The sequence below is a fragment of the Leuciscus leuciscus genome (assembly GCF_965113295.1).
Source record: "Leuciscus leuciscus genome assembly, chromosome: 19".
Lineage (NCBI taxonomy): Eukaryota > Metazoa > Chordata > Actinopteri > Cypriniformes > Leuciscidae > Leuciscus > Leuciscus leuciscus.
In genome coordinates this window covers 36,330,156-36,350,064 of record NC_138743.1, presented here as the reverse complement: position 1 = coordinate 36,350,064, position 19,909 = coordinate 36,330,156, and the positions used below count along the sequence as shown (strand labels likewise).

At 37.8% G+C, this 19,909-nt stretch overlaps 1 protein-coding gene across 3 annotated transcripts in view; it reads right to left on the bottom strand.

Moving 5' to 3' along the window:
• Positions 1–19,909, bottom strand: part of cdk19 (cyclin dependent kinase 19) — a 59,671-nt gene that overhangs the window by 14,225 nt on the left and 25,537 nt on the right. For all 3 annotated transcript variants that reach the window (XM_082147964.1, XM_082147963.1, XM_082147965.1), the window contains exons 3-11: positions 16,509–16,619; positions 14,708–14,848; positions 9,305–9,362; positions 8,446–8,577; positions 8,224–8,367; positions 5,797–5,866; positions 5,030–5,102; positions 4,287–4,384; positions 3,542–3,620 (exon numbers count right to left, since the gene is read on the bottom strand). In XM_082147964.1, coding sequence (XP_082004090.1) covers positions 3,542–3,620; positions 4,287–4,384; positions 5,030–5,102; positions 5,797–5,866; positions 8,224–8,367; positions 8,446–8,577; positions 9,305–9,362; positions 14,708–14,848; positions 16,509–16,619 — 906 coding nt within the window. The remainder of the gene's footprint in view (positions 1–3,541; positions 3,621–4,286; positions 4,385–5,029; positions 5,103–5,796; positions 5,867–8,223; positions 8,368–8,445; positions 8,578–9,304; positions 9,363–14,707; positions 14,849–16,508; positions 16,620–19,909) is intronic.

Genomic DNA, 19,909 nt, shown 5'->3' with positions numbered 1-19,909 from the left:
TTATAAGGGTTTTTTCACATAGTTCATTTTAAAAGAGCCAATGAGTCAAGCACTAATTATGAGTCAAGCACTAATTATGAGTCAAGCACTAATTAAAAACATACATGTCTTGCTCTAAAATCTAATTGGTTGAGTTGCTGTAAAATAGCCAAGATATGCAGATCTGTGATCAATCAACTGAATCTGGAAGATCAATGACCATTTGCTTACTCAATGGACACAAGCAAGCCACATGTAGGCTATGTAGGATTATATATGGAAAATATCATAACATTTCATTTATTGGCATGCTGCGCTGCGTGGTTTGAGGCTGTCAAAGTTTAGTTATGATTTTATCTTAAAATATAAATATACTTCTGAACAAAACAGGAAATTATTGAATACCGACAGGAATGCACTGGGTATGCGATGACAATGCCTTGTGTTTTGTGGGGGAAACACACAGAAAATGACACAATAGAATGAAAGACGCAGCCTTAAGTAGCCTACCATTACGTGTGCTTTCATGTGTGCATGTTTTTTGTACATGCAAACCTTTGGTAAATAAGGGACTTTGTGTGGTAGGAACCCAATCCAGTTCTGTAGGTCTCCGAGTGTAATGATGGATGTGTGTTTGCGTGTGTTTGCAAAGTTCATTTCGTCAAACACACCCACAGCCATCCAGATATTGAACTACACAGAAAAACATGAACATTATATGAGTTGGCTAAAGTCACTAAATGTAAGAGTAAATATTGGCTCAATCAAGCATTGGAGGAGTGAGACGGTTGCTTTATGCTGCGTGTGTTTGTTTGTTTGCATTTGTTTGCCTTTTGCCTGGATACCTTTCATCCTTCATTGCCCGAGTGCACAGCTTAACAACACTGCTATCTGAGCAGCTTGCTCTGCTGCTCCCTCATTTCTTACACTCAGCTTCCCTCTTGGTTCCACTGGAATGAGTAACATTAGAAATTAGCTGTAGAAACGGTAAGAAAGCAGTCATTTCAGCAAAAGCTTTTATCTAAAGTAGTTTACGGTACACTTTTTACAGGGACAAATCTCCCTGAAGGACCAAAGTGCCCTGCTCATGGTCACAATTTCCTGTGCAAGGTTGACAACAACAACTCTTCTAAAGAAAGCATCAAAACTGCTTATACCTACACTAACCCACTGTTTAGTGGGTTATGCTGTTCAGGCTGGCAGATTTTTATTTTATTTATTTTTTTATTGCACAAATTAAATGCCAAAGAAAAAAGAAAAAACGTTTTAATTGACCTTTAAAATAAGTAACAGTACTAGAGGCTTTAGGGCCCTATTTTACCGATCTAAGCGCATGGTCTAAGCACAGGGTGTGGGTGTGTCCAAATCCACTTTTGCTAGTTCAACGACGGGAATAATGGCCGGCGCTCCCGGCGCATCATGGTCTAAAAGGGTTGTCCCTATTCTCTTAATGAGTAATGGGTGTGTTTTGGCGTAACAGGAATAGGTAATAAACCTATTCAGCAATAAATCAATCAGAGTCTCATCTCCCGTTCCCTTTAAAAGTGCCATGGCGGATTCGCTATTTTACATGACGGAATTTGCAAGCGGAAAAACTGAACGTTTCTCCAGAGTGCAAACAGATCTTCTCGTGGGCGAGGTTAAAGCACGCAACCAGATCATCTACAGGACAAACCGGATTCCACCATATCAATATGTACACAATAATAATCTTTTACATTGTAATTCTTTTATTTTCAATATTTGGCATGTTTGTGTGCTGCTGCGTGTCCCTGTGTGTGTAATAAGCAGAATGTATGTGCGTTGTGGGCCCGCCTATAGGCGCACATTACTAACGCGCTCTTTAGATAAAATAAAAATACTGCACCATTGACTTTAGACCAGGTTTCAATTGTTCAATATCTCAGTCTATTTCAGTTCCTCAAAATAGCAACACGCCAACAATGCGCCAGAACACACCTCGTTTAGACCAACGAACAGATGGGCGCAAATGCATTTGCTATTTAAACAATGTGGCGCAGGATGTGAAAATGATAACTGCGTCGGGCTGAAACTAGCAAAACACACTTGCACCAAGTGTATAATAGGGCCCTTAGTTTTATGCGTCAATTCTTTTTCACAACCTTGGACTTGGACAACAAAGACATGTTCACCTTTGAGCTATAAGTGTTCACGCGGAATAGTAAGAAGCAATTTGTTTGCTTATATTAATCCCATTTTAAACTTTCCCAAAAATATTTTATAAACATTTTGAATGTATCTGAGGAGGGATTTGATCCCAACCCTCCAACCTGAATGAATAATCTGTTTATGGTTGAAAACAGAACTCTAGGTGCACTAAAATCAAGGGCTTAGTCGGACTCATGAATGTATGTTAAAATCACCAAGAATTAAATTATTATAACAGGAACAATATATGACAAAGGTCTGAAAACTCCTGATAAAATATTCGTTGTATTTAGGCAGCATATATAACACCACACACAAAAACGATTAAGACTCAAAGCTCTGACTTTATCGTCATTCAGCTTTAATGAAGCTGTGTCCGAAGTCCGATTATTTGACTGTGTATTAAATGAGAATGGTTCTTGTACAGCATACACATGACAACTGTGTTGTCTGACAAAGCATTACAATGAGATCTCATAAGATACTAAAAACATGGGCAAAATTTCCAGTCTACTCACATATCGTTAGCCTCATAGCATAGTTGCCTAAGTCATATTTCAATGTTTTTGGAAAACAAGAAAAAACACAAAATGACGTAGGCAATTATGCTATCTAACGATATGTCTCTTCACCAAAAAATAGATCACTCTTACGTTGTTCCAAACCTGTATAAATTTATTTATTTATATTTATATTATTCATACTTCTCAAAATACTGTAAATATGTTCATAATCTGTAAATGTTTATTCAGACTAAACCCAACTGTGACCCCTTTTTTTACTTTTTTTTTATTTTTTTATATATATTTTTTTATATATTTTATTCTTAGAATTTGTATTACTATGTTTCTTGTTGTATTTGTATTTGTATATGTGCACTGGAAGCTTCAGTACCAAGAAAAATTCCTTGTGGGTGCAAGCACACTTGGCAATAAAGCTCTTTCTGATTCTGATTCTGATTCTGATATGAGTTTCTTCTGTTGAACTAAAAAGGATATTTTGAAGAATGTTGGTAACCAGACAGTTGACGGAAGCCATAGTAGGAAAAAAATACTATGGAAGTCAATGGCTACCGTCGAATACAAACACTCTTCAAAATATCGTATTTTATGTTCAACAGAAGAAAGAAACTCATACAGGTTTGGAACAACATGAGGGTGAGTAAATGATGACCGGATTTTACATTTTGAGTGAACTATCCTTTTACGTCATAGTTATAGCAACCAATGTAAATATGATGGATACTGACTACACTATGCGAACAAAATGATCTGATTTAATTTCTTGCAAAATTAGAGAGGGGAAAGTCAGTGCTATAGATCACATCCGGAAAACAACTCAGAACTGGATGCAGTGTGAGAAAAACTGAAGTTTCTTAATCAGGCATTGTTACCTTCTCTGTTTTCTCCTCTGGTTCATCCTCACTTAGGAACTCTCGTTTGGGGTAAGGAATCTGACATCCTGCAAATACACTAAAAACACACACAAAGAAAACATTCAAACTATTTTTATAGGAACTGCAACCGTTTCTCATTTAAATATGGACAACTAAAAACAGGTGAATGACTAGAGTTCATGTTTAAGCTGCTATAAAAGCATTTTGAAAGGAAAAACAGGAATATTGTGGTATGCTACACTACATGGCCTAAAACAAGCAGACACCCCCTTCTAATTAAAGAGTTTGGCTAAGTTCAAAAAGGCAAATCTTACTGCAAAAAACACAGAATAACACTCTAGAGAATTTGGTCCTTTTCTCTTCTAACAGAGTGAGATCCATAAAACATGATCTGATGTCTGAGTCTGGTGTGAAACAACTAGACTGGCCAGCACAAAGTCCAAACCTGAGCCACACTGAACATGAGTTAGATAAACATTGAAAGCAAGCCAGAACCATCGCCCAGTGGCAGTGGCTGAGCTCACTGATAGTCCTGAACGGAAGCAAATCCCCAAAGCCTTGTTTTTACATCAAGTGGAAGCCTTTAGGACAGATCAACTCCCTATTAATGCTAATGGTTTTGAAAAGTGCATGCTCAAACACATATGGGTGTCCACTGTCCATATACAGTACTTTAGGTCATAAATCCTTTGAGATCACTCGGCATGCATTTAAAAGTGTGTGCGTGTGGGATGAGTCTTACTCAGATGTAGGTAAGGGGTCCTCCAGGAAATAAGGGTCCTGCAGTGCCTGCTCAGAAGTGATTCTTTTGGTGGGGTCCATCGTCAGCAATTTCTGGAGCTAGATTAGATTGATATTCATTACTACTACTGTCACAATCTGTGTTTTCTGTTCCGTTTTCAAGAACTTTAAGTTTGTTTATTGTCATTTCCGATGTCTTTTTTCTTCCGTCGCCATGGTTATTCATTGATTTACTCGCACCTATTCCTAATTTGATGATTAGTTCTCTGTGTATAAAATGCCCTCAGTTTCTTTAGTTCACTGTCTGGTGTTGTCTGTCCTACGCACACTGTTACATTGCCCTACCACTTTGAATTACTCTTCATTTTATTCAGTAAAGTACACTGCTTATTGATCCGCTTCGCTGCCTCGTCTTCATCTTCAGCCCAGCCGTGACAATTTCTAAAGATGTGCAAAACCAAATTCGCATAATCGAGTTGGTGGGATTTTCTGAATGATTAGATAACTAGTTGGTGTTCAGAAAGCCCTTTACAGTGTAAGTCTATGTAAGCCAGATCTCTGTGTGGACAATACCAGTATCAGTTGTAGGAGTCCTTCACAAAAATCTTACTGGATTATTGAAATTTACTACTGGAACTAAGGATATACATAAGTAACCATCTTAAAATAAATGTTTTTGTGAAGCATATAATGTTGTACATAAAAGTAAAAGTTGAGACAAGTGTAAGTGTACAACAGACTCACCAATAGAAACACTTTGCTGTCTGGTTTGACTTTATGTTTCTCCATGTATTTGATGAGACTGCTGTTGGCATATCTGTAAAACACATCTGAAGAATCACTATATAATGCTCATGCACACTCAGTGGTAAAAAATCTAGGTATACACAAAAGGACAAAAGGGCAGCACACTGCCACAATTATCTCAAACTCAGTTATAATGGTAGAGAATTAACATTTCAACCCTTTGAATGATGAAAAGTATCACATTGCCATCCATTTTAATCTCGTGAAACATAATTTGCCCTCTTTACTGTATTTTGGTATTGAACAAGTTAATATAAAAAGACAAGTGGGTAATATCAACAATTTAGTTTTACAAAGAGATAAAGTATTTTAAGACTTTTAAGTTGTAATCTTTTTGACAACCCGTCAAAACGTGGTAGCAAAAAAAAATTTTGTTTTGTCTAGTATAGAATGTTTGAGAGGATTGTGCCATCATTTAGCTCTTATTTGAAGGCCTTCTTAAAAGCTTTTGGTCACGCACCTACACATTTTTTTTGGGATGTGCACATGCCATTTCATTTTGTTTGAAAATTCTAAGTATAGCCTTTTACATCATTACATGAAATATATATATACACTAAGTTGGCTGTGTTCAAACAGTACAGCACTGAATTGATAGACTTGGCTCACATAAATGAAATACAAATCATGATAATCAACACTCATTTTGTTTTTGCTGTTGAAAATACATTTGGTGTTACTCTGGAACAGAGCACAGTACTCACGTGGTTCTTCTGAAATCTTTCTGTAAAGTAGGATATTCTGGCATTTTCCGGATATCCTCCCAGTCTTTATCTAGGAATTACAAACAAACATTATATAATAGCACGCAGTGACAATTAACAAGGCTAAGAGTCAAAATAAGCATTTGTTACATTGTACTTACATTTAAAAGTACCTGCATTGGTTACAACTGTAATTACACTTTTAACCCATAACCCTAACTGTATTCCAAAAGCTCGACCTAACATATCTCTAAGTAATAAAAAAATCAATTACATGCTAAAATTTAATAAGATAATATACAAAGAACATTGCTTATGAGTCATGAATCATTCAGAACAAATCAACAGAGAAACAGAAATGTGTTTATCTAAATCAAAATGTTTAAAGATTCTTTCACACTGCCTTCCCTGCACAGTCCCCAAAACTAGGAGTGCACTTAGATGTTAAAAACTTATATTATGGTATGAGTAATTTAATAATCACGGATTTTGCTTAAAGATCAACAATAAAAGACTAGGGGCCCTATCTTGCACCCAGCGCAAGTGACTTTGTACACCGACGCATGTATCATTCCTATTTTGCACCCGCGCAAAGCGGACTTTTCCCTCCACAGAAGCACGTCGGTAAGTTAGGAAATACACTTGCGCTCCCGGGGGCGGTTCAGCGCAAAGAGGAGGCGTGTTCCGGCGCAAACGTTCATTCATGCTATTTTGCAGGTTTAGAAAACAATTGCGCCACTAACCAGGAAAAAATAGTTTAAAGTCAGTGGCGCGTTGCGCATGTTATTCATATGCTATTTTAAGGGCGCATGCTTGGCCATAATCAATGTAGCGTGTGCACAACGCACATAGCCTACACTTTGATTCTCTCATCTACACAGAAGCAGCAGTTTTCATTTTTGAATACATTATTACGATAGATAGATAGATAGATAGATAGATAGATAGACTATTTATTATAAAAGCATACATCTAGCTTACACATTTACCCAAATTATCATACGCCTGTTTAACCGAAGTTAATTTGGGTGGGTTTCTCCATTTCAATGTAACTTCTCTCTTTTACGGCCGTGACGAGAGCGTTGCTCTCCTTGGCTGTGAACCGCTCCTGGCGCGCGCCTGGCAAATCCGCCGTTTCAATAGCAATCCGCTATGGAAAAAGCGCGTTTGCTCTTAAAGGGAATGTGAGATGACGCTCTGATTGGTTTATTTCACGTTACGCCCAAACCACACCTATGAATAATGAAGCTACTTCAGACCAACCCATTTTAGATTTGCGCCTGGCGCAATAGTCATTTATCCCGCCGGGAAAATAGCAACAGCGCCGAGACCCGCCCACAAAGTTACTTGCGCTTTGCGCTTTGACACTTGCGTTTCAGATCGTTAAAATAGGGCCCTAGATCTGCTACGCTGCTGAAATGCTCAGGCCATAAAATCAATGGAAACCGTTGAAGATCTAGGCAGGTGGTGCTGGGGAGGCGGAGGGGTAAAATAAGAATTTGCATTGTGCGCAGAGTTTGTGTAACACTGATATCCACAGTAGACGAATATGAAGATAAATCCAATGTTTATTTAACAAGTACTTACAAAAGAGCCAACAATGCGAGACATTGTGCTACACACAAACAATACCGGACCAAGAGGTGAACACAAGGAGGAGCTTAAATACACAGAGATGATGACGTGCAGGTGATCAGGTGATGGCTGATAGAGTGCAGGTGGGAATCAGTAGGAATGCTGGGAAACGTAGTGCCGTTGAGGTGTGTGACAGTTAGTGTATTCGTTTGGATGTGTTGTGGTTATAAAGGGAAGTAGTAATGGATATACGTGAAACTGGCTGTGAAAGTTTCATTGAAAGAACCAATCAGAACCATGGCTGAAATATTCATTTATGCAAGTTATATATAAAACTTGTTGAAACTCAAATACATGTGAGAAGAGGGTTCACGCAAGCCCTCAAACAAACAAACAAACAAACAAACAAACAAACTAATTTAGGCTTCGAGGAAAGAAAAGCAGACACAAACACGTAGAATATTTAAACTTAATGGAAATACAAGTGGCAAGTCAAGAACACTACTAAGATACATTTTTTTTTAAATCGTAGAAATGCATAAAGTTGTTTTTTCCTAACCTAAAGAAATATAAATCTCGGCTCCGACACCAACAGGTTGTAATTTGACTATCATGCATTGTCTATTTTAACACTTTTCTGTGGGTATTGAGGCTCTCAAACTCACTGTCTGCTTATTGGCCAGAAACTGCCATGGCCTAATTATTCCAATTTAGATATATTAAACTGATCAGTTTAGATTAAAGTGGTGATGAAAAAGTGTTTTGATTTAATTAGAATGAAATCCAGTGAATTCACAGACTATAATAATGTAGTGAGAAAGGTGGGTGTGCGATAAGTTAAGGGTCAGTCACCTGCTGGGAAGCCCATGACGCTGAATATGCGATCTAACTGGTCATGATGGAAAGGATTGCTGGTTTTTATGTCCTCTTGTCGACAATGGAAGATTGGTTCTGACGTCAACAGCTCTGCAAAGATACAGCCTATTGCCCAAATATCTAAAATGAAACAGAATATTAAATACGGATTAGATACGAATAGCGCAGCCTGAAATACACACACAGTGCATAACTTACCAATTGCTTTGGTGTAGTGTCTTGCCCCGAGCAGTAGTTCGGGTGCTCGGTACCAGAATGTGACGACCACTGGGTCCAGATCAGCCAAAGGCTTCAGTGGAGAGTTAAATAGTCGCGCAAAACCCATATCAGCTATGACACACAAACACATTAACATAGTAAACATCCCCACTCTGATCACAGGTACTCAGCTTTGCATTTACTGTAGTTGTTCATTTACAGAGGAAGAGAAGATTATCTGCTAATAATGACCAGTTGTTGAATGCATTTTAATCAAGGTAAAGGACTGTGTTATGGTCTCTTGACAGGTGGTTTCAGGGCTAGTGATAATGTGGTGTTATAACTGAATTATTAAAATAGTAAATTTACATCGAAAACATTCTAGGGATCATTTGATTAATATAAAAAGTTGAAATGTTGCCATTTTAAACATTATATACAGTTGTGTGAGAGATTAAATTATAAGTTGTGCTGCTTAAGTAAAGTGGCTCCAATGCTCAAGCAAACACTGAAAGCCACAGAGTAACCAAACACAAAAACAAATTCCACTAGTGATAAAAATAGCGGCCACAGTCTTCAATAGTCATCACCCAGAATAGTGCCTTATGTAAGACAATGGCTTCACATTTACCCAGACTGAACCTATAGCCCGCCTAAGCTCTCTAAAGCTTGACGATATCACCTAAAAAGAAAATAAAGTTGGCCAAAAAAGAAAAGGTTCAGCAGAATTACATAATATATCCCCTTTTCCCCACATAATTTGCTACAAAACTCTAATCGAAGGCATTTTTCACTAAGACAGTCTAATATAGTCCTGATAATTATTTTGCAATTATATGTAGCCAGAACAGCTTTTTACCAATTTTGACTCTTCCTCGCTCTGGGCCCTCCCCCATTACCAGGATATTGGCAGGTTTCTGAAAAAGAAAAGTAAAAAATGACCACAAATTATATATCTGTTTCTCTGAGAATGTCACGTGAACTTGTGGTGCTACGGCAAAACATCCGCATCAAATGGATGAGCTAATTATTAATTCAACTTTGGGGTAATTCATATTTTTGCCTCATGACCTCTCAGCGGCTGTATATGTGTTCACACCTGCGTGAGCTACACAGCCATGACATCTATTTTGTTTATGGAAATGTTGTGTCTCACAGGGAAGCTGCAAGCCTGTAGAGGCAGGTGCTGAGCTATCGCTCTTCTAAATGACACCTGTGGGAGAAGTCATCTTTATTAGAATATTTAAGTCAAAATATTAATTTCACTGCTGATACTGAGCCTTAATTCTGCAGGCCATGTTGAAGTGAATATACTTTCTATGCTGGAGAAAACAAGTTTTTTTTAACTGCATGAAACCTAAAAATGACTTTACAATTCTAATAAAGCATACTATATTTCATAGATTCTCATATTACATTTTTTTATATATTATTTAGTAGGATTAGTACTAGCAGCACCAAACAGAACTGCAAAAATAATTAAATATCCAAACGGCACAACATTATTTTTCTGTCATGTTTTCAGGAGATCACAAATTATTTCATGATACTGGTGTCTGTATGTTTGGTGCCACTAACACAGAAATTAAATACTTTCCCTTTAAATATAATCAAATAAAACGTACGGACAGAAAGACACAGAGACGATATTACTGCATGTGGTTGTGGGTGACTGATTGTTGCATCAGTAATGGTCAGTGTCTTCTAATTATTCCAAGGGTTTCTATCAGTCTTAATGAGGGTATGTTGCTATGGCAACAGCAACCATAAGGTTTCTGCAATTCAATCAACATATTCAAATATCTTCTATAACAGAAGAAAGAAAATCCTACAAGTGCAATAGCTCAGCACCTGCCTCTACAGGCTTGCAGCTTCCCTGTGAGACACAACATTTCCATAACTGTAGTTATGTTTGTTTTTGATATGTTTCTCTGTTCATTTCTGAGTTTGTTAAACTTCTAGTCTAAATTAATTAATTAGGTTCCTCATTTCAGGTGTGTTGTGTTCTTCTTCTAGTCTGTTTATCAGTTCTCCTCTGTTCCCTACCTGTTTGTCTCCTTGGTTACAAATTAATTAGGTTCCTCATTTCAGGTGTGTTGTGTTAATTAGTCTCGTTAGTTCCTCTTGCTTGCCATGTATCTAAACCAGGGATGGGCAACTTCGAGGGCCACTGTCCAACAGAGTTTAGCTTCAACCCTAATCAAACACACCTGAACAAGCTAATCAAGGTCCTCAGGATTACTAGAAAATTACAGGCAATTGATTTTTTTCAGGGTTGGAGCTAAACTCTGTAGGACAGTGGCCCTCCAGGACCGAAGTTGCCCATCCCTGATCTAAACCCTCTGTTTCCGTCTGTTTCTTGTTGTGTAATATTTAGAGTTCTATGTGATATATGGTTGTATGTTTTCATGAGAAAATCCTTGGATTAAAGTCTTCTTTATCGTCTCCGTCGTCTGACAGTTGATTACAGCCATCTATTCGTGACAGGAACGACATGAGGTTGAGTAAATGATGACAGACATCACTGGAGTTTTGTATATAATTAGTCTTATGCAAGTTTGAAGTTTCTACTAATTTCACAAATACGTTCGCTGTCTCCATTAAAAGAATAGTTTACCCAAAATAGAATATTCTATCATTATTTACTCACCTTCATGTAATCCATATGCTGTTGAGCTTGATATTCTATGTCATATATATTAGTTTATATGCAATATTGTTGTCTGAAAAAGCATGTGGGTTTGGAATGAAAGTAAATAATGAAATAATTTTCCTTTTTCTTTTGGGTGAACTATTCCATTAACACCGTAAACTGCACGAATTGTGTCTGAGGACAGTAAAAAGAAACATGCTTCCAAAATACAAAAGCATTGAATATCCTGCTGACAGATCACATTTATAATTCATGTTGACTAAGTCAGTTGTTTAACAAAGTCTATTTCTCTTATATACAACTGGGTTAATGACACAGAGTATGCTATTGATCCACACACACCATGGATTGATGGGATTACACAACAGCGGAGAGACAATCAGACAGTGACAACTTTCCATTGGATTCAATCCATATCAGTCACCATTAACTGCAGCTGAACATTACACACATATTTTAGTTTAGTTAAGATTGGAGGATCCAGGCATGGACTGAGTAAGTCAAATTCTGTTTCAGTGTCTATCACTGCAACAAAACCAGAAAAAAAAAAGAGCCTAATACAGTCAAAATACAACTTTACTTTCTTCTTACTTAGACTGTAAAATATTTTCTTATGTAAAACAATTTGCATAGATGGTTGGAAAATGGCCAATGTTTTAAATAAGCCAAAACACCTTCAATACATGTATGAATGAATGAATGAATGAATGAATGAATGAGGCATTTATATAGCGCTTTCATATGTACTACTGTACACCCAAAGCGCTTTACAATCATATCAGGGGATCTCTCCTCAACCACCACCAGTGTGCAGCATCCACTTGGATGTAGACAGAGTATGTAGATTATGTAGATGTTTTCTTCATTTTGTCAGACTTTATCAAATCCAGAGCATCTGTGCAGTGCATAATCCGGCCTGTATCTCATTAAATGTTGTAAAAAAAATAAAAATAAATAAGCAATGAAAACTGATTGACACTTCTGCTGAGGGAGATTTGACATATTTCTCTCTTCTGACTGCTGTAATTAATCTATATACAGTGTGTATATATATATATATATATATATATATATATATATATATATATATATATATATATATATATATATATATAAACCTTAAATAAATAAATATTTAACTAACAGTTATATGTACTAACTAATGAGTTTATTGCACTCAAATATTACTGAAGTTATGTGAACTCAATAACTGAAACAGAACTCAAATTGAATGAGTTATTGAAAATTTCTAGTTCCCAGCATGGTAAATGGATAATAATTGTATAATTAACTGATAAATAAGTGATAATTTAACCATTATTGAAGACACCTGCTGTTAACAAGCAGAACCACTGAAGGAAAGAGGAACAAGATGAACCGAAAAAGAGACGAGCAGAAACACAAGAACTACAACAGTCTTCTCACCACAGCCTTAGATGAAATCAGCTGAAGATAAAAGAAGACATTCAATCTCTCAAGATCTCAGCAGAGGAGGATTTTACTTTATTTCTGTCATACATCTACAGAAGTTCCTAATGATAATTAACAGAGGATGATGTTTTATTGAATGTTTTGTTTGTGTCCTGTGGACACTGGAGAGCATCATGTCCAGAAGACGCTGTGCTCTACAATGTGAAGGTAAAGCCAGTTTCTTTTCACTGCCCATGGACGAGCATGTGAAGAATCAGTGATTAAAATTAATCTTTACCACGATACCACAGCAATATAATCCTAAACTTTTGTGTTCCTTTTATTTTACTGACGACTTCTCAAATCTCAGATTTCAATGCAGGATTTGCAAAACGCTTGCTCTTGAAAAATAGTGTTCAAAATACTTAGTATTGATTTTATATTGTGTATGTCTCCTGCTTCTGACTAACTCACGTTATCACTGTCTTAGGGCGTTTTTCCACTGGGTTCGTTTGCTGCGGTCCGAACCCGAGTGCGCTAGTTCCCGGCGCCCCCCGCAGCGTTGGTCTGGTTTCACACTCAATTAGTTGTATCGAACCCAGGTGCGTTTGCAGTGATCTTACGTCATCGCAAACGCACACGGAAAATGCATGGATAATACAACTCGACTGAGCATAGCTGTAATTTGTCTGTTTTTTTGGTGCTATTATGCACAACATAGTGAGAGACATCACCTCTTCAGTGTCCCACAACGTTCCCCTGCCACTCATGGTTGTCGAGTGTGAGGAAACAATGATATCGACAATGATACGCATGCGCGGGATACTATACTTCCTGAACAAGCGCGCACCCGAGTCCGTGTTGCTTGCACATTAACGCGAACCGCGCCACGGTTCGGGAGCAACCGAGCTCAGACCACCTCCTCCAGGTAGTCTCGGGTTCGGTACTCTAGTGCGCACCCGGGTCCGATGACAGCGTTCACATTAGCGATTTTTCATGCAAACCGTGCCCCGGTCCGCACTAAACTGACAGTGTGAAAGCGCCCTTACTGACATACTTCTGCTAATCAGTTGTGGGCCACTGTTACCTATAACTGTGTCTATTAAAGCAGATTGTCTGTCGTTCTCACTACTTTGAGGAAAGATTAAGCATGGAGCAAGATTTGTTTTATCAACGTTTATGTTACATCAGTCATTCACGCTAGAGCTCGGCTAATGTGTGCACTGTTACTGATACAGTTTCCACATGTTCACCGCAATAAATTAGAAAAATACTCTGTAAATAAATAAGTAAAATAATCGGTTTGTTGATGGACATGCACTTGTTAATGCTGATGGTGAGGATTTCATTCACTTAAAGCTATGTTACACACTACATGAAAGGTCATTTTCAAAAATCCATAATAGGGGCACTTTAAGTAAATATATTCTCTTTCAGCAAATGCAATAGTGTTATCAGAGAACACTTATGCATTTGCTCCCTGCTGTATGAGTTCATGTGTTTTGGAGGAGGCATGGCTTTGGAGACGCTCTGAAGTTTGGGATGCTCCGATCAGGATTTTTGTAGCCGATACGACATTTAATAAAAAAAGCAACCTTTTGAGCAAAAAGCTGAGAAAATTGCAGTTTTGGATCAGATTCAATACGATGATCAAAACATAGATGCAGTATTTCAAGTCCATCAACACGCCTAATGCTTGAACAGATCTAACCTAAACAGTCTGTTTATTTTTCATATGCATCTGCTTACATTTGAGAGTGTACGTTTCTGCTTAGTTTTGCCTGTGTTTTGATCTGGAGCTACTGTAATTGTTCAGAAGATGTGTATAGCAGTGAAAACACAGAAAGCCAGAAAAACTCGTCAATGGCAGGGAAGCTTTTTCTCACAAATGATGAGATGACTCGTCAATAGCAGGGAAAGAGTTAAACATTGTCTATTGTAAGGGAGGCACAGGACGTCCTGAATATTGAATAATTTTGGCAACTGAACTTCACGTTCTACTCTACTGGGTGCTGCCTTTGTATTATTCTATGAAGAACATAAAAGAATAAATGACATGAAGCATCTCTGGCAGCATTCACACTGTAAACCAGTTCCAAGTGAATGTAAAAAGGCGGAACAAAATAAATCAGATACGTGTTGAAAGATCGGATGTGTGCATCAGCCTCTGTGACCAACGACCTTGTGTTTAGTACTCACCAGGTCTCTGTGCAGGACCCAGTTGGCATGCAGGTAATGGATGCCGTCTAAGATTTGGTAAAGCAGTGACTTCACCATCCCCCTCGGTAGTTGCATGGGCTTCTTGTTGGCCTTTGATGCTCGATGAAATTTTATGATGTGCTGCAACATAAGAATGGGTAAAAACTGAGTTTGTGACAGTTGTGAATAGGCATGAGCTCTTATATGATCACAAGAAATCTTTTTCCTCTTGTGTTTCTGCTGCCAAGGTCACACACAACCAATTCAAGATCAGTGATGTTTACCAGTAACACCTGCGAACCGTTCTCCTGTCCTCCTCCACCTCACCTCTCTCTCATTACGGATGACCTTGCAACCTTTTTCACTGATCAGGTGACAACCATCAGTTCAATCAATATGCAGATACAATGCTATCACAGAGAGAGGATCACCTGCATGTCTAATGACTGAGTGTCAAGGTCAAAATTCTCTTAAAATAACATAATTTTACCAGTTTACATAAAAACCAGTTTAACAAATACTATTGAAATGATATTTATGAATAAATAATTCATAATATTTGCATAAAAAAATAAATAAAATAATATATATATATATATATATATATATATATACTTAAAACCTTTAAAGAATAACAGATAAGCTGTTTGCATCAAATGTGTTTTCGTTTTTAAAACCATGAGATCCCACACAATAGTGTGAAACAAAACTGCAGAGACGCAATGATGATAAATAAAAAAGAAGCCAGAGATATGTTTTTAAAAGAATAACTTTTTTATGGATTTTCTGATTTTTATTAGTTTTTTTGAGTGTGTGGTATTTTTGCCTTTATTGGAGCTGGACTGTACGAAAAGTGGAAGACAGGAGACAGGATCGGGAAAGGACCAGAAGCTCAGACACAGAAGGCACTCAAACTGCGCTACATATCGACGAACTGCTCATGAGGATATCAGCTCTGACAAAGCTGAACTTCTTTTAACTTGACAGAGTGACATATAATGCGCAGAGGTCGTCTAGCTCATGTTTACATAGAAAAACAATGACACAGCACAGCAGTGGATCACAAAAATGCTTTCCGTGTGGACTGGCGCTAAGATACCGTACACAAACTATACTGAAGGTGTAACTAAAAAGTTGTGTTGCTATGAACGTTTTTGTGACTTGTTTTCTCAAAGAGTTTGAATATTTTAGATATAAATAACTAGTCAATTGTCATCTAATTTCTCAAAGGATTATTTAAACCAAAAATGACAACTTAATTTACTCATCATGTACTCAATCTCATGTCTTTTGAAACTCATTTGACTTTCTTTCTTCTGTAAAGCACAAAAAGAGTCTGTTATGGCAGAATGTCCAAGTTGCTCTCTTCCTAAAAATGAAAGTGAATGGCAACTACGGCTATTAAGCTACCTTTTCAATGGAAAATGTTGTGTGAATACCTGAAATAACTTAAGTTTCAGTCAATTTCACGCAAAGCTATCGTATGAATTTAGATGACCTTGAATATAATTTACAAGTATGGACTTGTTTTATGATGCTTTTTGAACCCCAGTCCCAATCCACTTACATTGCATGGAAGAGCACATCTCAGACATTCTGCTAAACATCTGCTGTTGTGTTTAGAAGAAAGAAGAAAAGAAAGAAAGTCATACAAAACTGAACCCAAAATGAAGGGGGGGGGGGGGGGGGGGGGCATAAGATTAAAACTAAAGTGTAACTATTAAAGCATTGCTGAACCTAATAAATGTACATGGTAAAAAAGTATTAAAATACAAAACGTTTGTATACAGTATATACTCACCCACAGGTCATGCTCAGCATAGTCAAACAGGAGCCAGACCTTGCGGTCGCTGTGAGAAAGAAAAACTTTCTGCAGGGCGATGACATTTGGATGCTTCAGCTCTCTCAGTAACTGCAGACAGAGAAGAAACATTATCCTTTATTCACCTGTTTATTCTCCAAACATCTTTGGTTTACACTTTATTTTAAGGTGTCCTTGTTACAGTGTAATTGTATGTTTAATTACTGAGTATTATTAATTAGCAACATGTACTTACTACATAATTAGGGTTAGGGTTTGGTTTAGGGTTAGTTGCTTGGAATTATGCATAATTTACTTATACATACTTGTACTTTACTTACTATATTTAACTTATAGTACATGTATGGTTAATAACAGGGACACTGTAAAATAAAGTGTTACCCACCTTTGATACAAATACATGTATTTTGTACAGGGCATTTACATCAGATAATGCAGAACAAACACTGAACCATAGATATGTATACCTAGATGCCACATTCGACTGCTTCAGACACGTGAGTGTTGTCACTCACAGTAAGAATTAATGATGCCACAACACTGCGCAGCTTCTGGTTGTGAATCCGCCGATATTTAAATTCTCGAAGAGATGGGATAATCTTTCATAAGTGAGAATGTGGTTTGTGGTTTTATATGCATTAACTCAATATTATAGGTTTTTATACTATGGTAACTTTTTAATGCTGTGGTAGCTGATACCTTCATCTTGTATTGGTTTAGTTTAAACTGTTAGTTCAGCAAAATCACTCCATGTTTTTGTTTATTTTGTCGAAGTGCAAGTCAGACACAAAGTCTGATACAATACAATTCCAATACAGTCCAATACAATACCCAGATAGCAACATTGTTGAGATTCATACGCTGATTGTTGATGTCTGTGTGTGTCATATTAAACTGACTTTTTCGTGCTCATGTTTGTTAAAGTCTTCTAACTGATTGTCATAATATTGCTGGATCTCATGCTGCAGTGACACAGGGTTTGTGATGTGAATATATTAATGGATCAACACAATTGTTAGATTCCTAAGACATCAGTGAAACAGGTTATTTCATGATGATTATAAACCCATCAACAGGTAACCATCATCACTTGATCTCGTTTCACTTTAGCTTTCTTTGCTGCTTCAAATGTGTTTGACAAACACACTGTCACAGCGACCAAAAAAAGACAAAAGATATAATAAGAGTTAAGAGCCCAACTAATGGAAACACTAATCACTGTTATGGTGACTTCAAATGAAACACATTAGAGTTAAACCTCTGTTAATTCTCAATAAAAACTTTTGTAGACGTCTGACAGAAATAAAGTCAGTCTGGTTAGTAATAAGTGAAGCTGGAAATGCTGTTTGTGGAGCTGTTTAATCCTCCTCTGATGAGATCTTCACAGATTTAATGTCTTCTTTTCTCTTCAGTTGATTTCAGTTGTAGGTCTTGTGTTTCTGCTCGTCTCTTTTTCTGTTCTCTTCTTTCCTTCAGTGATGCTGCTTGTTAACAGGCTTATTAAGGCTGAGATGACTCCATATTTAATATACACAGACTTTGTGGCTCAGATAAGGTCCAGTTGTGGTTTATTTATTTGCTCTTGGCTGACATGTGGCATTGCTATGGCCTGCTTGTGGCCCAGATCTGGCAAACAGGAGCTGTCCGCCCAAGTGGTCATCATTCCACGCTGCATGTGGGCCGGATCCGCATTCCACAAGTGCCAGATGTGGGCCGGATCCGCATTCCACAAGTGCCAGATGTGGGCCGGATCTGGGCTGAAACAATGTTGCTATCTGGGTACAATGGAACGGTTATATGTATAATCTAAAACTCCCAAAAGGATGTTGCAAAGCAATTGTTATTCAATTTAAAGCAGTAAATTAACAGAAGAGTACAGTAGTAAACAATTGCTACAGTTACAGTAATACTGGGGAAATAAAATAAAAAACGTTGAAAATGACGGTTCCAGCAATACACCCTAATCTCACCAGATTCCCAGAAATTTATAAGAAAAGTAAAAACCTTGACTGAAGCATATGCCTTGTAAATATACACCAAGAGTTGACAGTAGCAATTTGAGTCATTATTAGTAGAGTATCTAATTGCCAAAATATTCACTATGTATAACAACAGATATTCAAAAAATAAAATAAAGAAATGCTGTACATAGGGTGACCAAGCCAAGTCCTAAATGTAAGCCTATTAAAACATGGTGAGTGATTTAAAAACGCGTCATATGAAAATGTTTTGTCTAAGAACTGTAGGCCCTGCTGTAAGTCGTTGCAATAAAACGGTCTGATAATAAATAATAACTACTGTTAATAGGTCATTAAAAGGGATACTTCACCGCTGGCAAAATGGACTTTCAATAAAACTTGGATATGCAGTAGAAAAGTGGTACCTAACTAGAGAAAACAGGAAAAAAGGCTGTTGTCTTCACTTTTGCCAAAGAGGCATCAACACTTCAACACCCATAATGCACTGGGCATGTTGCAGTCCAAGGCCACTCCCACCAATCTGCTCTGGATACGTTTACCAGAGTCAAATACCGCCTTGCTTGAGTAAGACATACTTCTTAGCAAACTTTTACTCATAATGGTGTCGACTTGTATTGTTCCTGGGTGCAAGGATTCAAAGAGAAAACATTTAGCATTAGTGAGTTATTTTCGGTTGAGGTATCGGCTAAAGACTGCAGAGGATCGTAAATACGGAGAGAACACAGAGACAGAAAATATGAAAAAAACGTACTCGGTTACTAACGTAACCTCGGTTCTCTCTAGAAGAGGGAACGAGTACTTGCGTAAGAATATCTTACGCTAGGGGAAAACCTCTTTTCCTCGAGATATTGAAGCCAAAAATTATCCTTAATTTTGCAATAATGTAAAACGCATTGCAGCAGCATGCAGACATGGGCGAGACAGCTCGCGCGCCCATTGGCTGCTCTGCGGCAACTGCACCAGCCTATCGATAGAGGCTCCTCATGACGTCAGAACCAATGAGGGCGCTTCGCGCCCAATACGTCATGTCCCGCCGAAATCGGGTGGGGCCAGGGCTATAAATACGGCCCAGAGAGGCTGGTTTGGTCAGTTTTTTTTTCATCGCTGAAGCGAATCAGAACATGACGCATGCACGGCAAGATACGCAAGTACTCGTTCCCTCTTCTAGAGAGAACCGAGGTTACGTTAGTAACCGAGTACGTTCTCTTACGAGAGGTCTCTCGTACTTGCGTAAGAATATCTTACGCTAGGGGAACACAATGTAAAACGCCGTGCGTGCTTGAGACATAACACTAACGTCCCAAGGGCAGGTGCCCGGGGCTCATACAGTGCTTAATCACAAGGGACTCACAGAGAATCCGGGAAGAGGGGCTAGAATAGCATCATTCCTGTAACATTGAG